Consider the following 18,520-nt stretch of genomic DNA (forward strand, 5'->3'; position numbering starts at 1 on the left):
TATTTTTTTCTCCCTTTTGCGCCGGTAGTTTCTGTTGTGTCTATAAAGGTTCTTGGCTCAGCCGGTGGACAGACTGAGGGGGGGATATTGTGCGTCGCAGCTGGGTCACGTGGGACCACATTGCAAAGTCTCCCTTCTCATCATATATTAAAAAGCTTTTCATCGCAGGTGCTCGGAAGCTTTACTAATTCATGCTGTTTTATCAGGGCAAAGCTGGCACATGTGAGATGAACAGCTTTGTGGATTAGCATCTTTAACACTGTTTTGTTCGACTGCTTGAATGCTGGTAAAAAAAAAAGAAGACTGTTTTCATTCCTTTCTCTGTTTGTCTAACCAAGCCAGTCAAGTGTGTTGCAAAATTTTGACTATCCTCGGATTAGGATCTCGAGTGGAGCACTGTTTCATTCACCCACTTTGAATTCTGGTCAAAACAACTTTCCTGTTTTGTTTCGGGGTTGGGGTTTTTTTCGCTCTGCCTAACCAAGCCAGGAGAATATTCTGCAGAATTGTATTTGTTTTCTGTTCTGCTTTACAGTACGTGCTCCCAAACAGAGACTCAGTTGGCTGAAAACAATCCACTTCAACATTATTATCTTTCCCCCGCTGTTATAGCTGCAATGTCCTTCTCTATGATTGTCTATCAAGCTGCCTATCTCTGCCGGCACGACAATTCAGTTAATAACTGTTGAGTCCTCTCTTTCGGCTGAGATGTGAGATAGACAGTGTGACATATGCTGTGTCGACTGTCATTTCTATGGAAACAGAGAGCTCTCGTGGTTTTGAAGACTTCCTCCTTGCTACACTGAAGGATATTACAAGGAAGCTCGGAGTATCGAACTCCAGCACTTGCTGCAGCGACCCCGTCCCTCCCAGTTGCCCACCTTGCCGGTGAGGAAAATTTACTGCTGCCCTTCTACTCAAATTAAGGAGGGGGGTGGTAAGAAGAAAAAAAAGACTCTCTTGGAAATCAATGTGGCAGCCCAACGTGCATTCACAAAAGCCCTTTGATCAATTTATATCAAAAATACAATTAAACTGTCACAGGGGGAGAAAAGAAAGCCACATGTGCATTCATTTTGGTCACCAAGAAGCCCTGGCACATCAATAGCTTGCCTTTTCTCCTATGCCCTCCTATGGCACCAAATCGTAAAAAAAAGGCAGGGAGCATGATGCTATATCCATTAACACTTGGACTTCTGGTCTTTTAAAAACAGAAAAAAAAAAGCTCTGCAAAAAAAAAAACTTCAACAGAGCCATTGCTTTCCTAAAGGCAGAGTTCAACATTTAGGGAATGGTTAGAAGACTAATGCTACAGTCACATCACACTGTCTCATTTCTGTTAGCATACGACCCCGCTGTGTACACCATTTAAACTGTGTGGCAGGGTTGGATGGTTTGGGTGAAGTACTACTGCAAATACTGACTTTTAAATTACACGGAAGAACTGAAGAAAAAAAAATACATTTTTTTCTTTTACAAACTGTAAAAAATACACATCAGAGCTAAACTGGACAGCCACTCTCTAGTAAGTAAAGTCAGACCTCAGTTACACAGTTCTAGTACTGGTCAAAGACTTCAATTCAATTCAAATTTATTTATAAAATTGAATCACGACAACAGTCGCCTCAAGGTGCTTTATATTGTAAGGTAGACCCTACAATGATACATACAGAGAAAAACCCAACAATCATATGACCCCCTATGAGCAAGCACTTTGGCGACAGTGGGAAGGAAAAACTCCCTTTTAACAGGAAGAAACCTCCAGCAGAACTTCCTGGCAACTATCAGTTGGTAGGGAACAATTTATATTCCACGGCCAGTTGACGAGTGGTTGCTGGCTATCACGAGGTGAAATTGGTTGCAAAGCAGTACGGAGTTGCACTGAAAATCTCTTTGACATTGATTTGGTCCCTAGCAGGTTGATATAGTTACCTGCAGTTTGTATAATTTTCAAACGTGTTGGTTGCAATAGTATAAGACTTTTATTCTGAAATTGAAGGTTTTCTCCATTAAGTCCATGTTTTATACTGTCTATGTGCCTGGTACAATCTATCACTTTTAGCTAGGTAGCTAGCATTGCCTTGTGTGACATTGTCCTCATCCTACTAGAGTTACTATAGTTTTATATTTTTAATTGATTTATGGAAGATTTGCCTGGGTTTCAATTTAGCCTCAGTTTTGCTTTAATTTGATTTAAATGCTTTCATGCCTGTGAAAACTGATCTGATTGTAGGTTTCATTAGCTTCATTAAAATGTACAACTATAAAATTATCTGACGCAGTATCATTTACACATCACACTGTCACTAAACACACAGATGCCAGGAGGACTTTTCATATAGTCTCCTGATTGTGATGACAAAACTGGCAGAACAACTTAAACTAAACTAAAACTAAAAACTTTGCTGTATATTTTTCATTTATTTTACTTAATTACTTGATTAATTATTCCAAATGTTATGTTTTGGGTTTTTTCTCTTACTGGCTAAAACATTGTTGGTGGACTAGATAGCAACCTTTTCCAAATTTAAACTTTTAGCCATTATGAGTACACTATCAGGATAGCTGGTTAGCTTAGCACAGCAAGAAGTTGCTTTTAAAAATTTCAAATATTTTATAACAAGACAAAACTGCAAACGTGAACCAACATTTTTTTCTCACTCTTAACAAACTGAAGCCTTTCACTGAACCAAATAACCAGATTGTGGCAGCACTTCTGCTATAATTTTATTCATATTTAACAAATAAAAAAAGTACACATTAGTTTTTGAGTCTCACACTGAACTAGCAGCATGTTTGTACTCTCTGCTCATACTGCCTTCATATTAAATCATTTTTTGCTTTTTAAAGAACTTATTTTAACATTGTACTCAACAACAAACAAATCCTCCCTAGCAAGAAAAGTAACTTCAATGGCCAAACTGCTTTATATGTCTTCACATCAATATATGGTCCGCATATAAGGGTGACGTGGGCCACAAGTGATCCCCCGGCCGCAAGTTTGAGACCCTTGGTCAAGTTACTGAGGTGTAGATTTTGCAACCTTTAGAAATATTACTTTAACGTTGCGCTAACCAGCTAATTAAGCATGTTATTCGTCATACAGATTTGAATTGAAAGTAAGTAAATGATCAGAAATGTAAAACTAACAGTTATGATTCTTTTGGTAAATGGTAAATGGACTAGTTCTTATATAGCGCTTTTCCACTCTTCTGAGCACTCAAAGCGCTTTACACAACTTGTGCATTCACCCATTCACACCCATTCGCACAAGCACAACTGACATTCACACACATTCATACTCCGATGAATGCATTGGTCAGTTTTGTACTCTCACTTATTTAACAGGATTATACATTTACTTAAATGTTAAACATTATGCAGTTACAGAACTTTGCAAATGAGATTAAAATCTCATTAACTGGCTAGGATTTGGTTGAAATCCTTCTTTAACACATTTAACTGTGTCAAAACAGTTTGTAATAATGTTTCTAAAATTAGTGTCTGTGTCTGGAGGGATAAAAGAATATGGAAGGAATGTGGAGAGTAGTCACACTCTCATCAAGAAAAAAAATGAAACTTGATTTCAGAGAATACTTGAAATGAGTCGATTTGCATGGGAAACAGGCTGAAATGTTCTCACTTTTCAACAAAATTGGAGTTCAAGGACTCAATCACAGAGAAAAATGACTCGTGAGGAAGAATTCCTTGTGAATTGTCTGTGAAACAAACTATAAAGCCTTTGCTTCAAGCCTTATATCATCAATAATGGCCTATATATATCAAAAACCCTTCATTCAATTATCCCACTTTGTTAAGTGACACGATAATATTTCTAAAAGCTTGTAATTTTCCCCCAACAATGAAAAACAAACATATTTCTGTTCCTAAATGCTTCATCTTGCAGTTTGAAGTGGGCTGAGAGGTGAAGTGGCACTCATCAGACATCTGTGCGTGATAACTTATAAGCGAGCTGTCTTTGTTTGTGAAATTAATCAGCTTCAAGAGCAGCAAATGTTAGCGCTGACTCGATCTGGTCGCCATTTGTGCTTCACTCGAGTTAGGCCAGAAAGATGGCACTGGAAACAGGCTGCTTAGGGCAATTAGCCAGTTAGCCTTTAAGGCCTTGTGTCCTGGCCTGTCGAGAACTGGCTGCCTTCTATGTAGCCAGATGGTAGCCTCAGACTGTGCACAAAAATAGCCTATCAAATGTCTGTTGATGTGTAAACTTGAGATATGCAGTGAGAGCGGCTGCGACATGAAGGTGAAATGTCACTTAACTTACAATCCTCACTTGTGGACATCTGACATCTCTTGTTTTGTGCATAATTTTCAGCATGTTTTATTCTAATTACAGGCAGTTGTCAACAGTTTAACTTTTTTGTATCACTTCAGCTACTAAACAGTCATAAATACACGTTTAGTGCTTTTTTTAAATGATAATTTTTGCTCTTGGTATCACAGTAGGTTCAAATTTAGATACGTTTGCACTGCATGACATTACTAAGAAGTGTTGCTTTTGTCTTTAATTAAGTGTTGCTTGAGCAGAAAGAATAATGCAACCTCTTTGCAAAAAAATAAAAATAATTTAAGTTATGTTTAAATAGGAAAAAAAACGAAATTAAATGAATGAATGTTGATACCATCTACATTTGGATTGGCTGCCTATAAACCCTGCTTTCACCATCCAATTCTCTCTGCCTCCAGGTACGAAATCTACAATGCAAACCAACACAAAGCAGTAGTATTGGTAACTTTCCTCAGGTGGGTGGAATGGTGGAAAAATTTAAGTAGGAAACCCTAACCAGCTAAAGAAAGAGTTCTGTTGTTAGGCGAGGCAAAGAAAGCAAAGAAAGAGACTGAAAAGAGAGACTGCATTGCTCCTATATTAGCTTCTATTCATTGGTTCTCAGCTATACTCACAATTCAGATCCTTAAAAAGTTCCAAATGATCAGTGCCCACGTCTGAAAGACCTCACTGCTCCATATTATCCCAAATGCAGGACTTCGCTCTTAGACTGCAGGCTATTAAAGATTATTCTTCAAACGTTCCTTTTCATGAAGCTTACAGTCAGGGCTGGATCAGGTGACCATGAACCAAACTTTAGTCATAGGACCAGGCTGCTGGGGGACTTCCTGTGATGCACTCCCATGCCTTTGTTTACCTTTTATCACCACTAGTTTGCGTTTTCTTCTGTTTGTCCCTGAGTCCGGTTCCTCTGTGGGTCACTTCCTATTAACAGGGAGTTCTTCCTCCCCACTCTCACCAAGTTCCTGCCTACAGAGGCTCATCTGATTAATGGGGGTTTTCTCTTTAATGCTTTAAGGTTACCTTGATACAACTGTTGTGACTGTTGCCAAACAAATAAAACTGAACTAAACTGGAAACCTCAGGTTGGGATTAGCAATGGTAGCAGCTCCAGCTGGTTCAAAAGCGGTCAAATTTTTTTTACTGTTGTTCCTCTACAATAATTAAAAGGGTTGTTATAGTCAAGTGTTGAATTCTAAAAAGATACACTACTTGACCTATTCTATCTGGAACTGTAAAATTAATAAACTCTTGTTGCAGTTGTTACAGCCATGCAAAAACAACACAATTCTTCTACAAAAAATATTTAAATGCCCTTTAATCCGTTGTTTGTGGCGTTCTCAGTAAATGCAATCCAAAACATGCTTTATCTTTTTAATCTGTGAGGAAAAAGCCTGAAGCAACTGTTTAATTAAGAAGCGTAATATAATAAATGTTAAATGGTCATTTTGTCAAGACTGTTGACTTGAATAGATGAACATTTACATTTTAACTGCTTCAAGAACTATTTTGACTGCAGATGTGTCAAAGGTTTCAATATGTTGGCGGCTCTACTGTTAAAGTCTAACTATTCTTTGCTCTACTTCAGTAAACAACATTGTTTAAAAGCTTAAATATCTCTGTGTGTTTGTACTGAATCAAGAATAAATTGATGCAATATTCCATATTTTATATTTCTTTTTTTTTTTTTCTTTTTTTTTTGGCCTGTCCCGTTTGGCTCTTTTGCCATCATTTTATATTTCTAAACTGTAAGATTTTTGGTTTGTCTTGAGGAAGAAGGGATCCGTTTTAGCATCAACGTACTTGGCAACGTTGAATTTCTTTTTTACAGTATAAAAAATTTAATGACATTAAAATGAGACTCTAAAGGCTTTGATTCCTCATTGAGACCATCACTTGGCTCAGTTAAATTTTTTAATAAGTTGACATTTTTGTTTCCTTTGTGTCGAACTTTCTTGAGCAGGTGGGGCTGCTTTCACTCAGCCGAATAATGCCGGGCCAACGAAATACTTGTGATGTTGATGAGAGAAGATTAATTAATCTGACAAAACCAGTGGGTGTTTTAAACACTGGTAGGCAGGTGATAGCATGGAGATAATTGCAGGTGCCCTAGACATGTTGGCGTATCTCTCTCAGATATCACTTCGCCGCTGCAACGTTGTCAGACAGATGTTTACCGGGTGTCATCACCGCAAGACCTCATCGCGCCCGTTTCCTCCGAAGCTCACGCCCCCCCTCGTGCCCACACTTCTCAGAACACAACAGGGAACTTATCGCCCAATCAATAAACACTGCCAATGCATGCTCCAGGTCGCCACTGGAGACCTGCAGGGGCTGCCATGTCTAGAGTACAGCCAGGCCTGCGCCATATTGCAAACTCCTTGCCTCTGTGCCAAGGTGAGCAGCTGGTAATAGGGGGGAGTATGAACGGAGACCAAAAACCACCACCACCACCCCCAGCCCCCCCACACACAAAAACAAAACACACAAATCCCTGCACCTTTCCACTGCCATAAGACTCGCAAGTCCTTTCCCCAGGATGCCTCAACCGCTGAGTCATACAGGGCTGTGGAGCGTATTATGTCTGTATTCATCAGCCTTTTTTGTCTTTTCTGTGAGTTCTAGCCTATTACTGGAGGCTAGTATTTGCAGGTGCGTGCATGTGTGTGTTTGCATGTACGCTGGGGTGTTTGTTCACTACGCTGAAGACTCTACCCACCAGGCCCAGAACCACTGGGGCCTATCAGGGGCTGTAAATACTTTATGAGATATGATAGTGCAGCACAAACACTCCTCAACCACAGGCCATTAACCATTTTCAGTGGATATGTGCCCTTTGGTAAAGTAAGAAATAATGAAATAAATAAACATTCTCTTTCCCCCAGTGACAGCCCAGGCCCTCTGAGGCCTGTATGCAGCTCGCCTGCTAATGAGAGGCAGTGCAAGGCTTCCCTTTCTGCAGGAAAAAGAAAATCATTGGCCAATACAGCGAGATTAGCAGCCAACCAGCTCCCCCAACAAGCCACTGCCAGAGTCTTTTCCATCACATCTTGATCGCTTCTCTTAATTTCTTCCTGTTCCAGCTGCTTTTGTTACGCTTGCTCTGGAAAAATTGCAATTTCATTTGTTAGTACTTCACAGCTCGATAAAGCTGTTGTAAAGAGCAAAAATAAATAAATTAAAAAAACTAAGCCGAGGGAGATTGAGTTTACCAAATAACTGCAGACGCGATGTTGTAATTCAAGAGCAGTTTCATCATTCTATCTTTTACTGTGTGTCAAGCGCAGCTCCCTTGTTTATAATAACCTGTCATTGTGTTATTTCCAGTTGTTTTTTTTCCATCACAAACAAAAGCGGTTTTGTTCCACGCTGTGCTCGCCGGCTGCCACAATGTCATTCGCAGTGACAAAAGCCTTCTCTTTTGTGTTTCTTGTAGTTTTTCACCCATTCGGAGCCTTTACATGGCAAAAAATACGGCCTCCACCTGAGGATACAGATGCAGATGCTTGCACTCTATGTTGAGCCATGTGTTCAACTCAAAAGCTATTCATTCCCTTTAGGGCTTCATTCATCACTTGTACTTTATCTGGCAATTACCAAACAGTAATTGCAATCAGATAAGATCTACATACTGCAATCCTATGTGACAACTGGCTAGTGAGCTGACAATGAGGAAAAGCACCCAGCTGCACGTACTTAGGAGGGGAAACAACAAGTGCTCACAGTCATGATTAAGTGCGCTGCTCGAAGGTTGATGCTTTAATGGTGTCTTCGGGATATGGGCTCTTAGGTCGCGGCCTCCTACTCTCTAAGTATATACCTCACTCAGATAATCCATTCTTCTTATGCTATTAGTCCCTTTACAAGCTAAAAGGACAAGTGGGACATCAATCACCACTCTCCAAAGACAAAGTGGTTTGATCAAGCTCTGTATTTACTTTTGATCTTCATTCATTCTGGGGTTTTCTTTTCAACTTTTTTTTTGTTCTTTCTTGTATTTGCTCGCCCGCAAATGTTGTAATCCTTTTAGGCAAGAACTGAAAGTCAACCCTCACTCGGGGAGGACGTATGTTGCAGAATCTCATTTGGTTGGATGACTCCATCCTCCGTGGACGCATGATAGGAATGCAAAGCACTAGCCCCATTCAGCCCCTCGCACAAAACAGCCTTTCTTCCGACTCAGACATCCTGACCTTGCCACAACGCTTCACAATCTCCTCAATTACAGTAGGTTGTAAGAGGAGACTGATATCTTGACTTCCGCTTCGCTGCATGTAAAGCAAGCATTATTTGGCCCATCTTCTTGTGCACCCCCTCCCAATGTTATCTGGGTCGACACTGTGTTTTCATTTTGTTGAACAAATAATACCTTCAGCGGAAGTCATATTTCACTGTAGGGCAAGACAGCCGCTTTAGGATGGTTTGATGTGAGTGGAATGGACATTGTGCAAGCAGCCACAGAGCTGACAGTAAGCACAAAATATATTGGACAGCCGACAGCAAACAAAGCCCGGGGATGGATGGATGGAAGTCCGATATGTGAGCATTACCCGATTGGAGTATCACGTCACGTCGACTAATAGATGACGGGTTGATTCTCGTATTCGCGGGGACAGAATGATACATTCGTATACAGGACTTTATTTGTTGTGAAGGATGTCATTAAGCGGCGATCGTTGCCACTGAGTGTAGTTTGCAGAGGACAATTACATAGTGTATGTATTATGGTACCGAGACTAGGCACCACAGGTAGTTAGGTTCTGCCTATCAGTGCTATTATAGGAAATGAATATCAAAATTGCTGTATCACAAATTCAAAATTTTCTGTGTGTGTGACTGTAGCATGTAAACGAAGCAATATTTGGTGAAATGTGCATTAACTTGGACTGATAAATAACAGATCGCTGTCTTCATAAATATGTATTGACAAGACAGCACATAATGAGGCATTTTTAGATGAACATAAATAGCACTGCCTCAGTACTGAAAGTTCATGTTGTGTTTCGTAGATGGCGTCTTCATGCAAACTGAAAAACAAAAAGGTAAACAACTAAAAAGCATTAAGAAAAAAGACACTAAACAGAGAATCTAGGGACTGCAAGTTCTAATTTGCAAGAAGCAGTTCATTACTATCGCTTCTTTTGCACTGGTGGGTGATACGTTTGATTTTCCCATCTGGCCAGTTTCAGACGTGGGGAAAGCCACAGTCCCATTATTTTACTTACAGCAAACACCATTATGGAAAGGCTTGTTGAAACAATGTATAAAAAATGAATATAAAATAACCTTTTAGGGATTATGTTTTTCAAGTCTTTTCAGCTTTTCTTAAGAAACATAGATTTCAGGGGATTAATATATTTTCTATATTTTGGAAAAAGGCAAAAGAACGTCTTCCAAAAAAAATTATAAAATATTTTTCATGTGCGTCATTTAAAGTGAGTCGTCATAAGTCTCAGGTTATTGCACGTAAAGTGACAAGTGTGCCCTTGACCTTGATGCAAGTGTGACCTTGCATAATATGAATAAAGATCCAGTAGGTGAGCATTCTGTGCAATTTGGATCAAATTACAGAATAACGATTTTTGCAAATTGTGGACAGAGAAAGAAGCGACGTCTTCTCACAGCATGAAACCCATGAACTAAAACCAAAAATGGCCTATTCTGATATCTTAGCGTCAGGTTTAGGGTCAGTTTTGGAGTTTGGAACGATAACTTACACCTCACTATGTTAAAATGTCTTGAATACAAATGTACAATTAAAAATAGAAAACTATTTAAAATTTTGTTTGTTTGGGTCCTAGGCCAACAGTGTTGGAGTGTTTCTTGGGAAAAAAAATTTGAGCAAAAATTGCCACAAAATTTGCAAAAGTAAGTACAGACTAGAACCAAAGTAACAAAGTATCCACTACCACATGTAGGCCTACATAAAACAGCAGTCCTACAGTGCCTGTGTTTGTGCAACTGAATCAAATTAAAAAAATCCTACTTTAAAAACACAAAACAAAAGAAAAAGTTTCAGTTTAATTTTGACAAAATCCAGCTGCAGATCAAGGAGACTGACGGCCTTGGCGTTATTGATTTAAATAATTAGATTCATCTAGTTGTTTGTCAAAGTCACACTTAACCACTGGAGACGGGGAAAAAAAGAGCCAAATGTTGGTCTGGAGCCACAAGTTCAAGACCAGTCACTGTGACAATTTCACTGCTTTACACATTCAGATCACACACAAGCCCATGGTTTCAGTTCAAGATTTGGAGAACATTCATCAATACTCTATTTCTATTCATTTCTATTCAATTCTATTTAACCTTACTGTTCATTTTAAACTGACGCCAACTGAAAAGAGTAAACTTTAACTTCTGCTGTGAAAATTTGATCTTAAATTTGACTTAAAGTACTATGCAAAAGGTCCTGAAAGGTCTTAAATGTAACTCGTTTACCTGCAGACACCCTGTTTACAAATCTGAATTCTCAAAGACGCCCTGATAGCAGACATATACAACCAATCTCCAGAATCTACTTTGCTGCAAACATCTTCATTACTACAGCAGTCATTGCTGTTGGCACTTTCTGGTGATCACTTATCAATTTTACAGTCCAGACAGTTTTCGTAATGACGTTGGAGATTCTGTATGTGCTGCTATTTTCTTTTCCAAACTATAATGCTGTTATGGCTGCTCTCACCAACTACTTCCTTTCATTTCCCGTGAACAAATTGAAGATGGAAATTGAAAAAAAAAATATGGGTGCAGTTTAAGCCACACCAAACGACACTTGGGCCCAAATTGAGAGCTATATGTGCATGTGTATAAAACTACGAAAACACGACTTGCTCGTTGTTATTATAAAAATAATTATAGTACATAAAATGAAAATTCTGACCATTTTTATACAGGTTTCACTATAAACATCTTATATTTTGCATCAATAGACTTTTCCCATGTTAAATCTTTCAAATGTGAGAGAATCAGGTCCAGCTCTCACTAGCCTGACCTCTGCCATTTATTTTATCCAAGTAAAAGCACCCCGAGAGTAGTGCACTCTGGTATTTTTCTTGTAAATCTTTCCTTCAGATTTTTACTTAAAGCATCCTAACTTCATAAATATTAAGTACCGATGGCACTTCTACGGGGATTTACTTTAATAGATGAACACCAGCACTATCTGAATTTGAATTAGCAACTATCTATAAGTCGAGATAGTAAATCTGAGGAGGCATTCAGTACCTACTTTTGTCACTTAGTGCTTTTTTATGCCTGACATGCTTTCTGTATGCAATGGATACGCTTTAGTGTCCACAAAAGAGTTTTAAGGTTCAATTTCCTGCCTTAATTAGCGTACTATATTATGGCCATTTTGTTTTATTTCCATTGATGTGTCTGATTTATGTGCACTCACTGAAAAAGCTCTGAAAACTCATCTGCGGGGCTTATTGAGGTGTCTGTGCATGCACTTAAAACTGGTGCCTAGACAAAGCAGAACAAAAACCTAATCACTTTTTTTGTTGTTTTTTATCACGTTGTTTTGTTTAGCCTGTGTGTAATGCTTGTGTGTGAGTGGATGGTCGGATGTGGGCTCATCTTTAGTCATGACATGAAGCTGCTGTGTTTCATCTGCAGCAGGTTTCGGTGTAACAGAGCAGCTGCAGTTTGCATCTGCCTGTAGTGCAGATGCTCTGCTGCATCTGACAAAGAAAAAGGAAAGAAAGTTGAGCCTTGTACTACCTTTCCGACGTACTGCTTATCGGTCCCGGTGTACTCCTCCAACAAAAAGAACTGGTTCCACATCCAACCTCGCTTAGAGCGTCTCAGTGGCACTCCGTTGGCATCCTGTCCTGTCAGTCCTGACCCCCTCCGCCCCCCTGTAGTCCTTCTCAAGGCCCTGAGCCCTTGACCTGGAGAGCTGAGGTGGACCATGGCCCACAGCACCATTAATATGCAAACTTTCCTTCTATCCATGGCCACGCCACCACAGCCTTCTGTTTTCTTTCCACTCCTCAGTGGTCTGTGTCCAGGGTTTTTTTTTGTTTGTTTTCAGTCAGAGTATCGGATCAGTTCTCATGCTGTAATCTACTGAAGCAGGAAAGGCTCCTCAGACTCACATTGGGCGGCAACCAGCATCTAGAACATTTACAAAGACAAAGCAGAGTGTCAATATTGGGAGGAGAGGAAGTAATTTGTTACTGCACAAGCTCTCGTTTTGTTTCATAACCTGTCGTTAACACCAGCTTAGTCTTCAGTGCACAATAACAAACATATATCTTTAAACACATCTTAAGAATCTACTGATATGAAGATCTATGAAGTCATTTTATAGCCACAAAACTTCAATCTTAAACATAAGGAAAAGAAGGAATTTATATTAGAAATGCAAAAAAAAAAATCATTTCACATAGACATTTCCATCCAAATCCTTGCCTTTACATTTCCCTTCACTTCTCATCGCTGAATCGCTTCAGTGAGCTTTCACTTTCCCTCCAGATGGAACTGATCAGCAGGAAAAAACCTGCGCGCTACAGGTGGTTTACTGCTGCTGGGAGCTTTCGTTTGCTTTCGCAGGTGAACTGAAATTAATTAGTTGTAGATTTTGTAATGAGCCAAACCTTCAGCAAGGTGCAGCTTCTCAAATGTGAAGATTGGCAGTTTCTCTGTGCTTTACCACATTTCCTAAAATAAACATTGGTAGTCTCGACAGTTAATAGCCATGGGTGTGGTTGATATGAACAAACACAAGCTGTACTCCAAATGAAAGACAAAAATAAATAAATGGCTGAAAAAGTTTCACAGAGACAAACCTATAAAACAACCCAAAAGATGAAGATTCATTTTTGTTTTGGAGGCAGTCCAATGCTTGGACTTTTTGATCATTAAAACAGCTGCACAAAGTTTTCCAAGTCAGGTGCATCTCCAGAGCTCCAAGAGAACTGCTATCAAGAGCTCAAACCCACTACAATAAATAACTTCAAGCATGTAGGCAGCAACGGGTTTGCATTTTTCTGAATTCTATCACAATTAATTGCTGTATTATGAAAGTTTGTATGTAATTACCAACTTGACCCCTTTCTCGTCGCAGACCGATTCCATTGTGCTGCCATTTTCTTTCTGTCTTGATGCTTTGAGGTGGCAACTGACCGTGTGCAGCTGCAAACCTACTAAACAACTACTTCAAAGGAAAGATATTTCAAGTTCATTGCACAGAGCTGCAGTAATTTGGGTTGTGCTGCAGTCTCCAACTAGTGTTTTCCCTAGTGTGTCTGCAGCATTATATTCACAGTTAATTTGGTCATGCAGTGCTTGATTTTCATGTTGCATTAGTGAAGCTGTGACAACATGAGTGCAGTGGGTAACTGGTTTGCATCTCCATTTTAGGAGAAAAGAATTTACATAAAAAACGCAATAATAATAATAATGAAAATCATCATCCATTTGTCATTGCTTGCTAAAGGCAGTGACCCATTAAGAGCAAATGTAAACATATCAGTGCAAGGCTTTGTTGAGTTAACATGATCACTTATTCTAATCAAACAGAAGGACTTGCAAATAATATTTGGCCTCTAATACAAGGCTGCTGCAAATATAGCAATGCTGGCCTGTGCAGCTTAGATAAATAAATGCCCCGGGCATTGTTTAGGAAACGTTGTATATCATTATAATTTCAACATTTTTTACATTCTGTGAATAATAGAAGTGAAACAATCTAAATGCATCACCTTGGGATTATTTAAAAACCAACTAGGTGACCCAGAAAAAGCTACATCACCCTTATTTTTTATTCCCATATCAAACCTTACACGTTGAAATCAAAATGCTCACGTCAAAAGATTTCGTGAAAATCAAATACAGGAAAAGCTGGGCACAAGACCAAAATGATAACAGGAATGCGAAGGGCAGACACGCTCACATTTCTGTATGCTGAATGTCAGTCATCTGATTGATGGGCAGGCTGAGTGCTGCCTAACACGATAAATTTAAGATTAGTATGTTTGCACATCAACGTATAGGCTTACATCTTGTACAGCATTTGTAGAGCTTTATCTGAATTAAGCCTCTGAATCAACATCTAATAGAGTACACGGCTGTATGTGGAGCGGCCCGTTCTATCTTTTTAAGCAATCTGCTTCTGCACACTTTATCTGACCCAGCAGAATGCCAATGGAGACCCCGGGCAATGTCGAGGCCCGTTTATTACCTTAAGATCAGGGTAAAGATACTGAACAAAATGACTGTTTGCAAACCATACAGAATGGCCCTTACGTGGGCGGCAGAATATCTGCGCTCTGTCATTTCTCCCACCCATTCTCTTTTTCTGTCCGCTGTCCTCCAAAGGCCAGTGAACACTGGCAAATGTAAGAGGGAAACGAAACAAGAAGAACAGCAACAGGACGGAGGTGGAGGAGGAGCAGAAGGTAAAAAGAGAAAGAAAGCCATGTATTATGCTTTTGTTCTCATTATTCCTCAGCGGCTGGGCGATATCCAGGCCGCCAATGTTCCTCAGCTGAGGTTTGGTAGGAGGGTTATCAGAGGGTCCGCTGGGGACCGTCTGCAACGTTCCTCCATATCGCGTGCTCTCAGAAGGTGGGAGCAGAGGGATGAGGGGCCTGGGGAGAGGGGCAGTGTAGCCCCAGTGTAAGGCAGGTTTGGTCAGCTTCCCTGCGCAGACTATATCAGAGAATGAGGAAACGATGTCTCTGGACATGAATTAAGTACCCTGACCTGCATGCAGAAGTGCAGCCAGATAGACTGAAGGGAGTGAGAGAAATGGAGCGAGAGAAGAGCAGGGAGAGGAAAGGTGTCGGCTGATGGGAGCAGAGCCGGTAGTGTTGTGCTGTTACAATACCAGAGTTTTTGCTGTAGATACAACACCTTAAGTTTAGTTTAAAATCTGATGCTGCAGAAATAAAGAAGAAAAAAAACCCACACATCAAACAACCGCTGAGATTCATACAAAACAGATGCCGCACTACATCGACTGGGACAGCTTTGCAGCAACTTTTGTACAGGGATTTTGATGTTGGTTGGGTGTCTTTGTAGCGGCTGCATATTTCTCCACTGTGCCAGTCTGTCAAGCTGTTTGTGGTGAAAAAGATTCGGTTCAAAACATAATGGAGAGTTTGATGCAATTGTGTGTTTTCAGCTTATTTGGCAATGTCTGCTGCATTGGCAGAGGTTCACGAAGACAGTTTGAATGTCTTATTTACTTTCACTCCTACAAGCCGATCCCAGAGATCAGCCAGGGCACAGACTCCAACGTCATGTAAAGATGCTTGTCGACTGAACTGTTTTTATTAACAATGCTGCAGCATGCTTTTGTTTGCCTTCCTTACATACCCAATGAAAAGAAAAGTGTCTCCTGGTGAGCTGGAGATCATCACAAAGTTTATCGGCAACCTTGTTTTGACAAAAGTTGAGATGCCGTGCAAAATGTAAACCAGGATACTGACTGGGAAGTGATTTAAACCATACACTTCATTGTATATCACAGATAGAAATGTGTGTATACATCTTTTTCTTTTTACTTTGGGCAACAGCATTTCGAGCTTCAGAGGTTTAAGACTCTAGTACTACCCAAACCCAATGTTTTACAGAAAAGCAAAACAGATTATTTTCTAAAAGAAATATGATTTTTTTTTTTATGTGTGTCTTGGAAGAAGACTTTAATGAAAACAAAAACTATGTTTTCTGATTACCACGGGTTAGAGTTAAGGCTAGGGTTAGGACTGCTGGTTAATGCCTCAGCATCCAAAACTCAAAGCAATTCATATTGACACAGAGATTTTTGAAATTCTCTGAATCTCTTACTAATGTTATGCAGCATAGTTGATAATTTCCCCAGATTAATGCTAATAAGTCTTTCACAGTGGTGAGCCCGTTTACTTCTGAAATAGATGTGATTTTACTATTTTACACCCAATAATTTTACTGTTGTTGGTAATTAGTTAAATGTTGTCTTTACATTGTTTTTAATGAAAAACATAGTTTAAACGCTTTAAAACATTTTTATGCCCAAACCTTTATATTACATGTAGCACTTCTAAAACCAGAAGATTTTCAGACACATGTGTAGGTGTGCAATACTTTTTCCACAAGTACAATATTGTGCAAAAGGCTTGAATCACCCCTCATTATTATATCTTGCTAGGAAAATGGGAAATAGATGTGTTAATAGTAGTAAAAAATAGTAAAAAATAGTAATTTATTGAAACATATAAGGCAAAAAGAATTTGTACAATCCTTGAATATTTGGCATATACACAATAATACAATAGTTCCCCAGGCTTCTTCAGAGCTCTTCTTTGAATCTTGCCTGGTTTTTGTTCCATCCTCTGTGAAGATGATGCCACACTGCTTCAATAATGTTGAATCTGGGCTCTGAGGAGGCCAATCCATGACTGATTGGTCTGTTTGGTATTTCTGTCATGCTAAAAAATAAAGCTGTTGCCAATCAGATGCTTTCCAGATGGTATTACATGGTGGATCAACATCTGTTGGTACTTTTTTTGTCTTCATTGTTCCATCAGTTTTAGAAAATGAAGCCCAACCATAACAAAGCCTCCAATGTGTTTTACTGCAGACTCTTACTGTTCTATTGCTGCTGATTTGAGTCTAGCTCTGGTGTAATTTGGCGTTCCTCGTTTTGTTCAAGTTTCTCTTTTATGCCGCTTCTTCTTTTGTTCGCCACTTGTTTAGTCATTTAAGGACACACTGCACACCATGCTGAGATATACCAAGTTTTTAGCTAATTGGTCTTCTGCAAATCACCTTGCTGGTATAAAAATACTATTTTATGCAAGTCAAACTGTGTTTTCTTTGGCATTTTTCATAAATTGATCTAAAGAAAAGGGAAAAAATTATGTGTTCTCGCCACAGGCTGCTAATAACAAATATACAATTTCAAATTGGTTATTTGGTAAGTTGCCTGTTATGTGTTTACACAACGGTCCTTAACAAACACAGAAAACACTGTAAATGGTAATTTTCAAGGAAGAGGTGAATGTCTTCAGAAAGCCTAGAGAGCTACTGGTCAACACAACTTTAAAAACGAGGCAAATTGCAAAGACGTTTGGGTGACTCAAGACTTTTGCACAGTATTGTATTTAATTTAAAGGCCAAAACGTAGAGATATTTAGTTTAGACTTGTATCCAAGTTTCTTGAATATGAGAATCCATATGTGAGAAACAGTACCCATATTTAACTTGATATATACTAGAACCTTAAGCAGATAAACGACTATTAAAAAGACATGCTGATGAGTTTCCATTGTCCTTTTAAGGAATAAGTTACCTTTTGTACACATTTCAAAAGAGGACTGATCAGAATGGTCTTAAAAACTAACCATCTCTTCAGTTTCACAAGTGTTAAGTTGTTTATGACAAAAGAAAAATATCAGTAGAGCTGCTGCTGTTTATTTTTTCTTTGTATTCACAAGCGTGAATGATGGCGTGTCTTGTGGACTGCATTGTGGCACGACTTCAGAGAAAACCAGATTCTGTGATCTGTTAAACAAATGTCAAACCGAGTGTTTGTTTATGTCGCCTAGATGAGACGCTGAACTTCTGCATACAGGACACACGTGCCTAAAGTTAGATATCAGGTACTTACTGTGACAACACTAAGGGGCAAAAGGGGTGGGGAGTGAAGGAGAGGTAGAAACGTCCTGTCAGAGCAGCGTCAGCAGTCAGACTAGGAGACTGGCCCATCCATTACGCTACCTGTCTTCTAGAGGCAGCCAAGGCATGCCCTGTTTTCCCCTTATGAGGCAAATTGAAACTGGGGGTTAGGTCCCCTCTTTCTCTTTTCCCTCATGCGTTGCAGTTTATAGCAGTCCCCCATCCTCCCCCCTCTCACATCTCCATCCCCATCCCCCGGCGTATGCCTGCTTTGCTTGCATAGGCCTAAGCTGATATGCATTATCGCTGGGCTTTTTCGCTGAAAGCCAGTCACTTTGCATGTGTCCTCTGCCTGGCTCAGCACGGGGTGGGGAGGGTGGGGGTGGGGGGAGACTTCCAGGTCAACAGTGCGTGCGCTGATGGAGGCAGGTGAAAGTGAGATGGACTGTCAGGCTTCTTAATAATGCCCGTAGAGAAATAGTCTCTCAGACCACTACCCTCCGCTTTCTACTGCAACTCACAGGCCAGACGCTCTGTTTCCTATCCAAATTTGTAAGATGACTGGATGATTTTTCCCCTGCTCTCTCTCTAGTTTTTTCCCTT

General features: G+C 39.7%; 1 protein-coding gene across 6 annotated transcripts in view; it reads right to left on the reverse strand.

Annotated features, from left to right (window-relative positions):
- LOC308385600 (cadherin-10-like) overlaps nucleotides 1-18,520 on the reverse strand; it is a 79,135-nt gene that overhangs the window by 41,301 nt on the left and 19,314 nt on the right. For 5 of the 6 annotated variants that reach the window (XM_080864617.1, XM_080864615.1, XM_080864614.1 and 2 more), the window contains one exon: nucleotides 12,035-12,430. In XM_080864617.1, coding sequence (XP_080720743.1) covers nucleotides 12,035-12,268 — 234 coding nt within the window. In that variant the 5' untranslated portion in view covers nucleotides 12,269-12,430. Of the gene's footprint in view, nucleotides 1-12,034; nucleotides 12,431-13,357; nucleotides 13,382-18,520 lie in introns of those variants that run through there. The other variant, XM_080864619.1, reaches the window with a different exon arrangement.

This window comes from Rhamphochromis sp. 'chilingali', assembly GCF_963969265.1.
Source record: "Rhamphochromis sp. 'chilingali' genome assembly, chromosome: 18".
Taxonomy (NCBI): Eukaryota; Metazoa; Chordata; class Actinopteri; order Cichliformes; family Cichlidae; genus Rhamphochromis; species Rhamphochromis sp. 'chilingali'.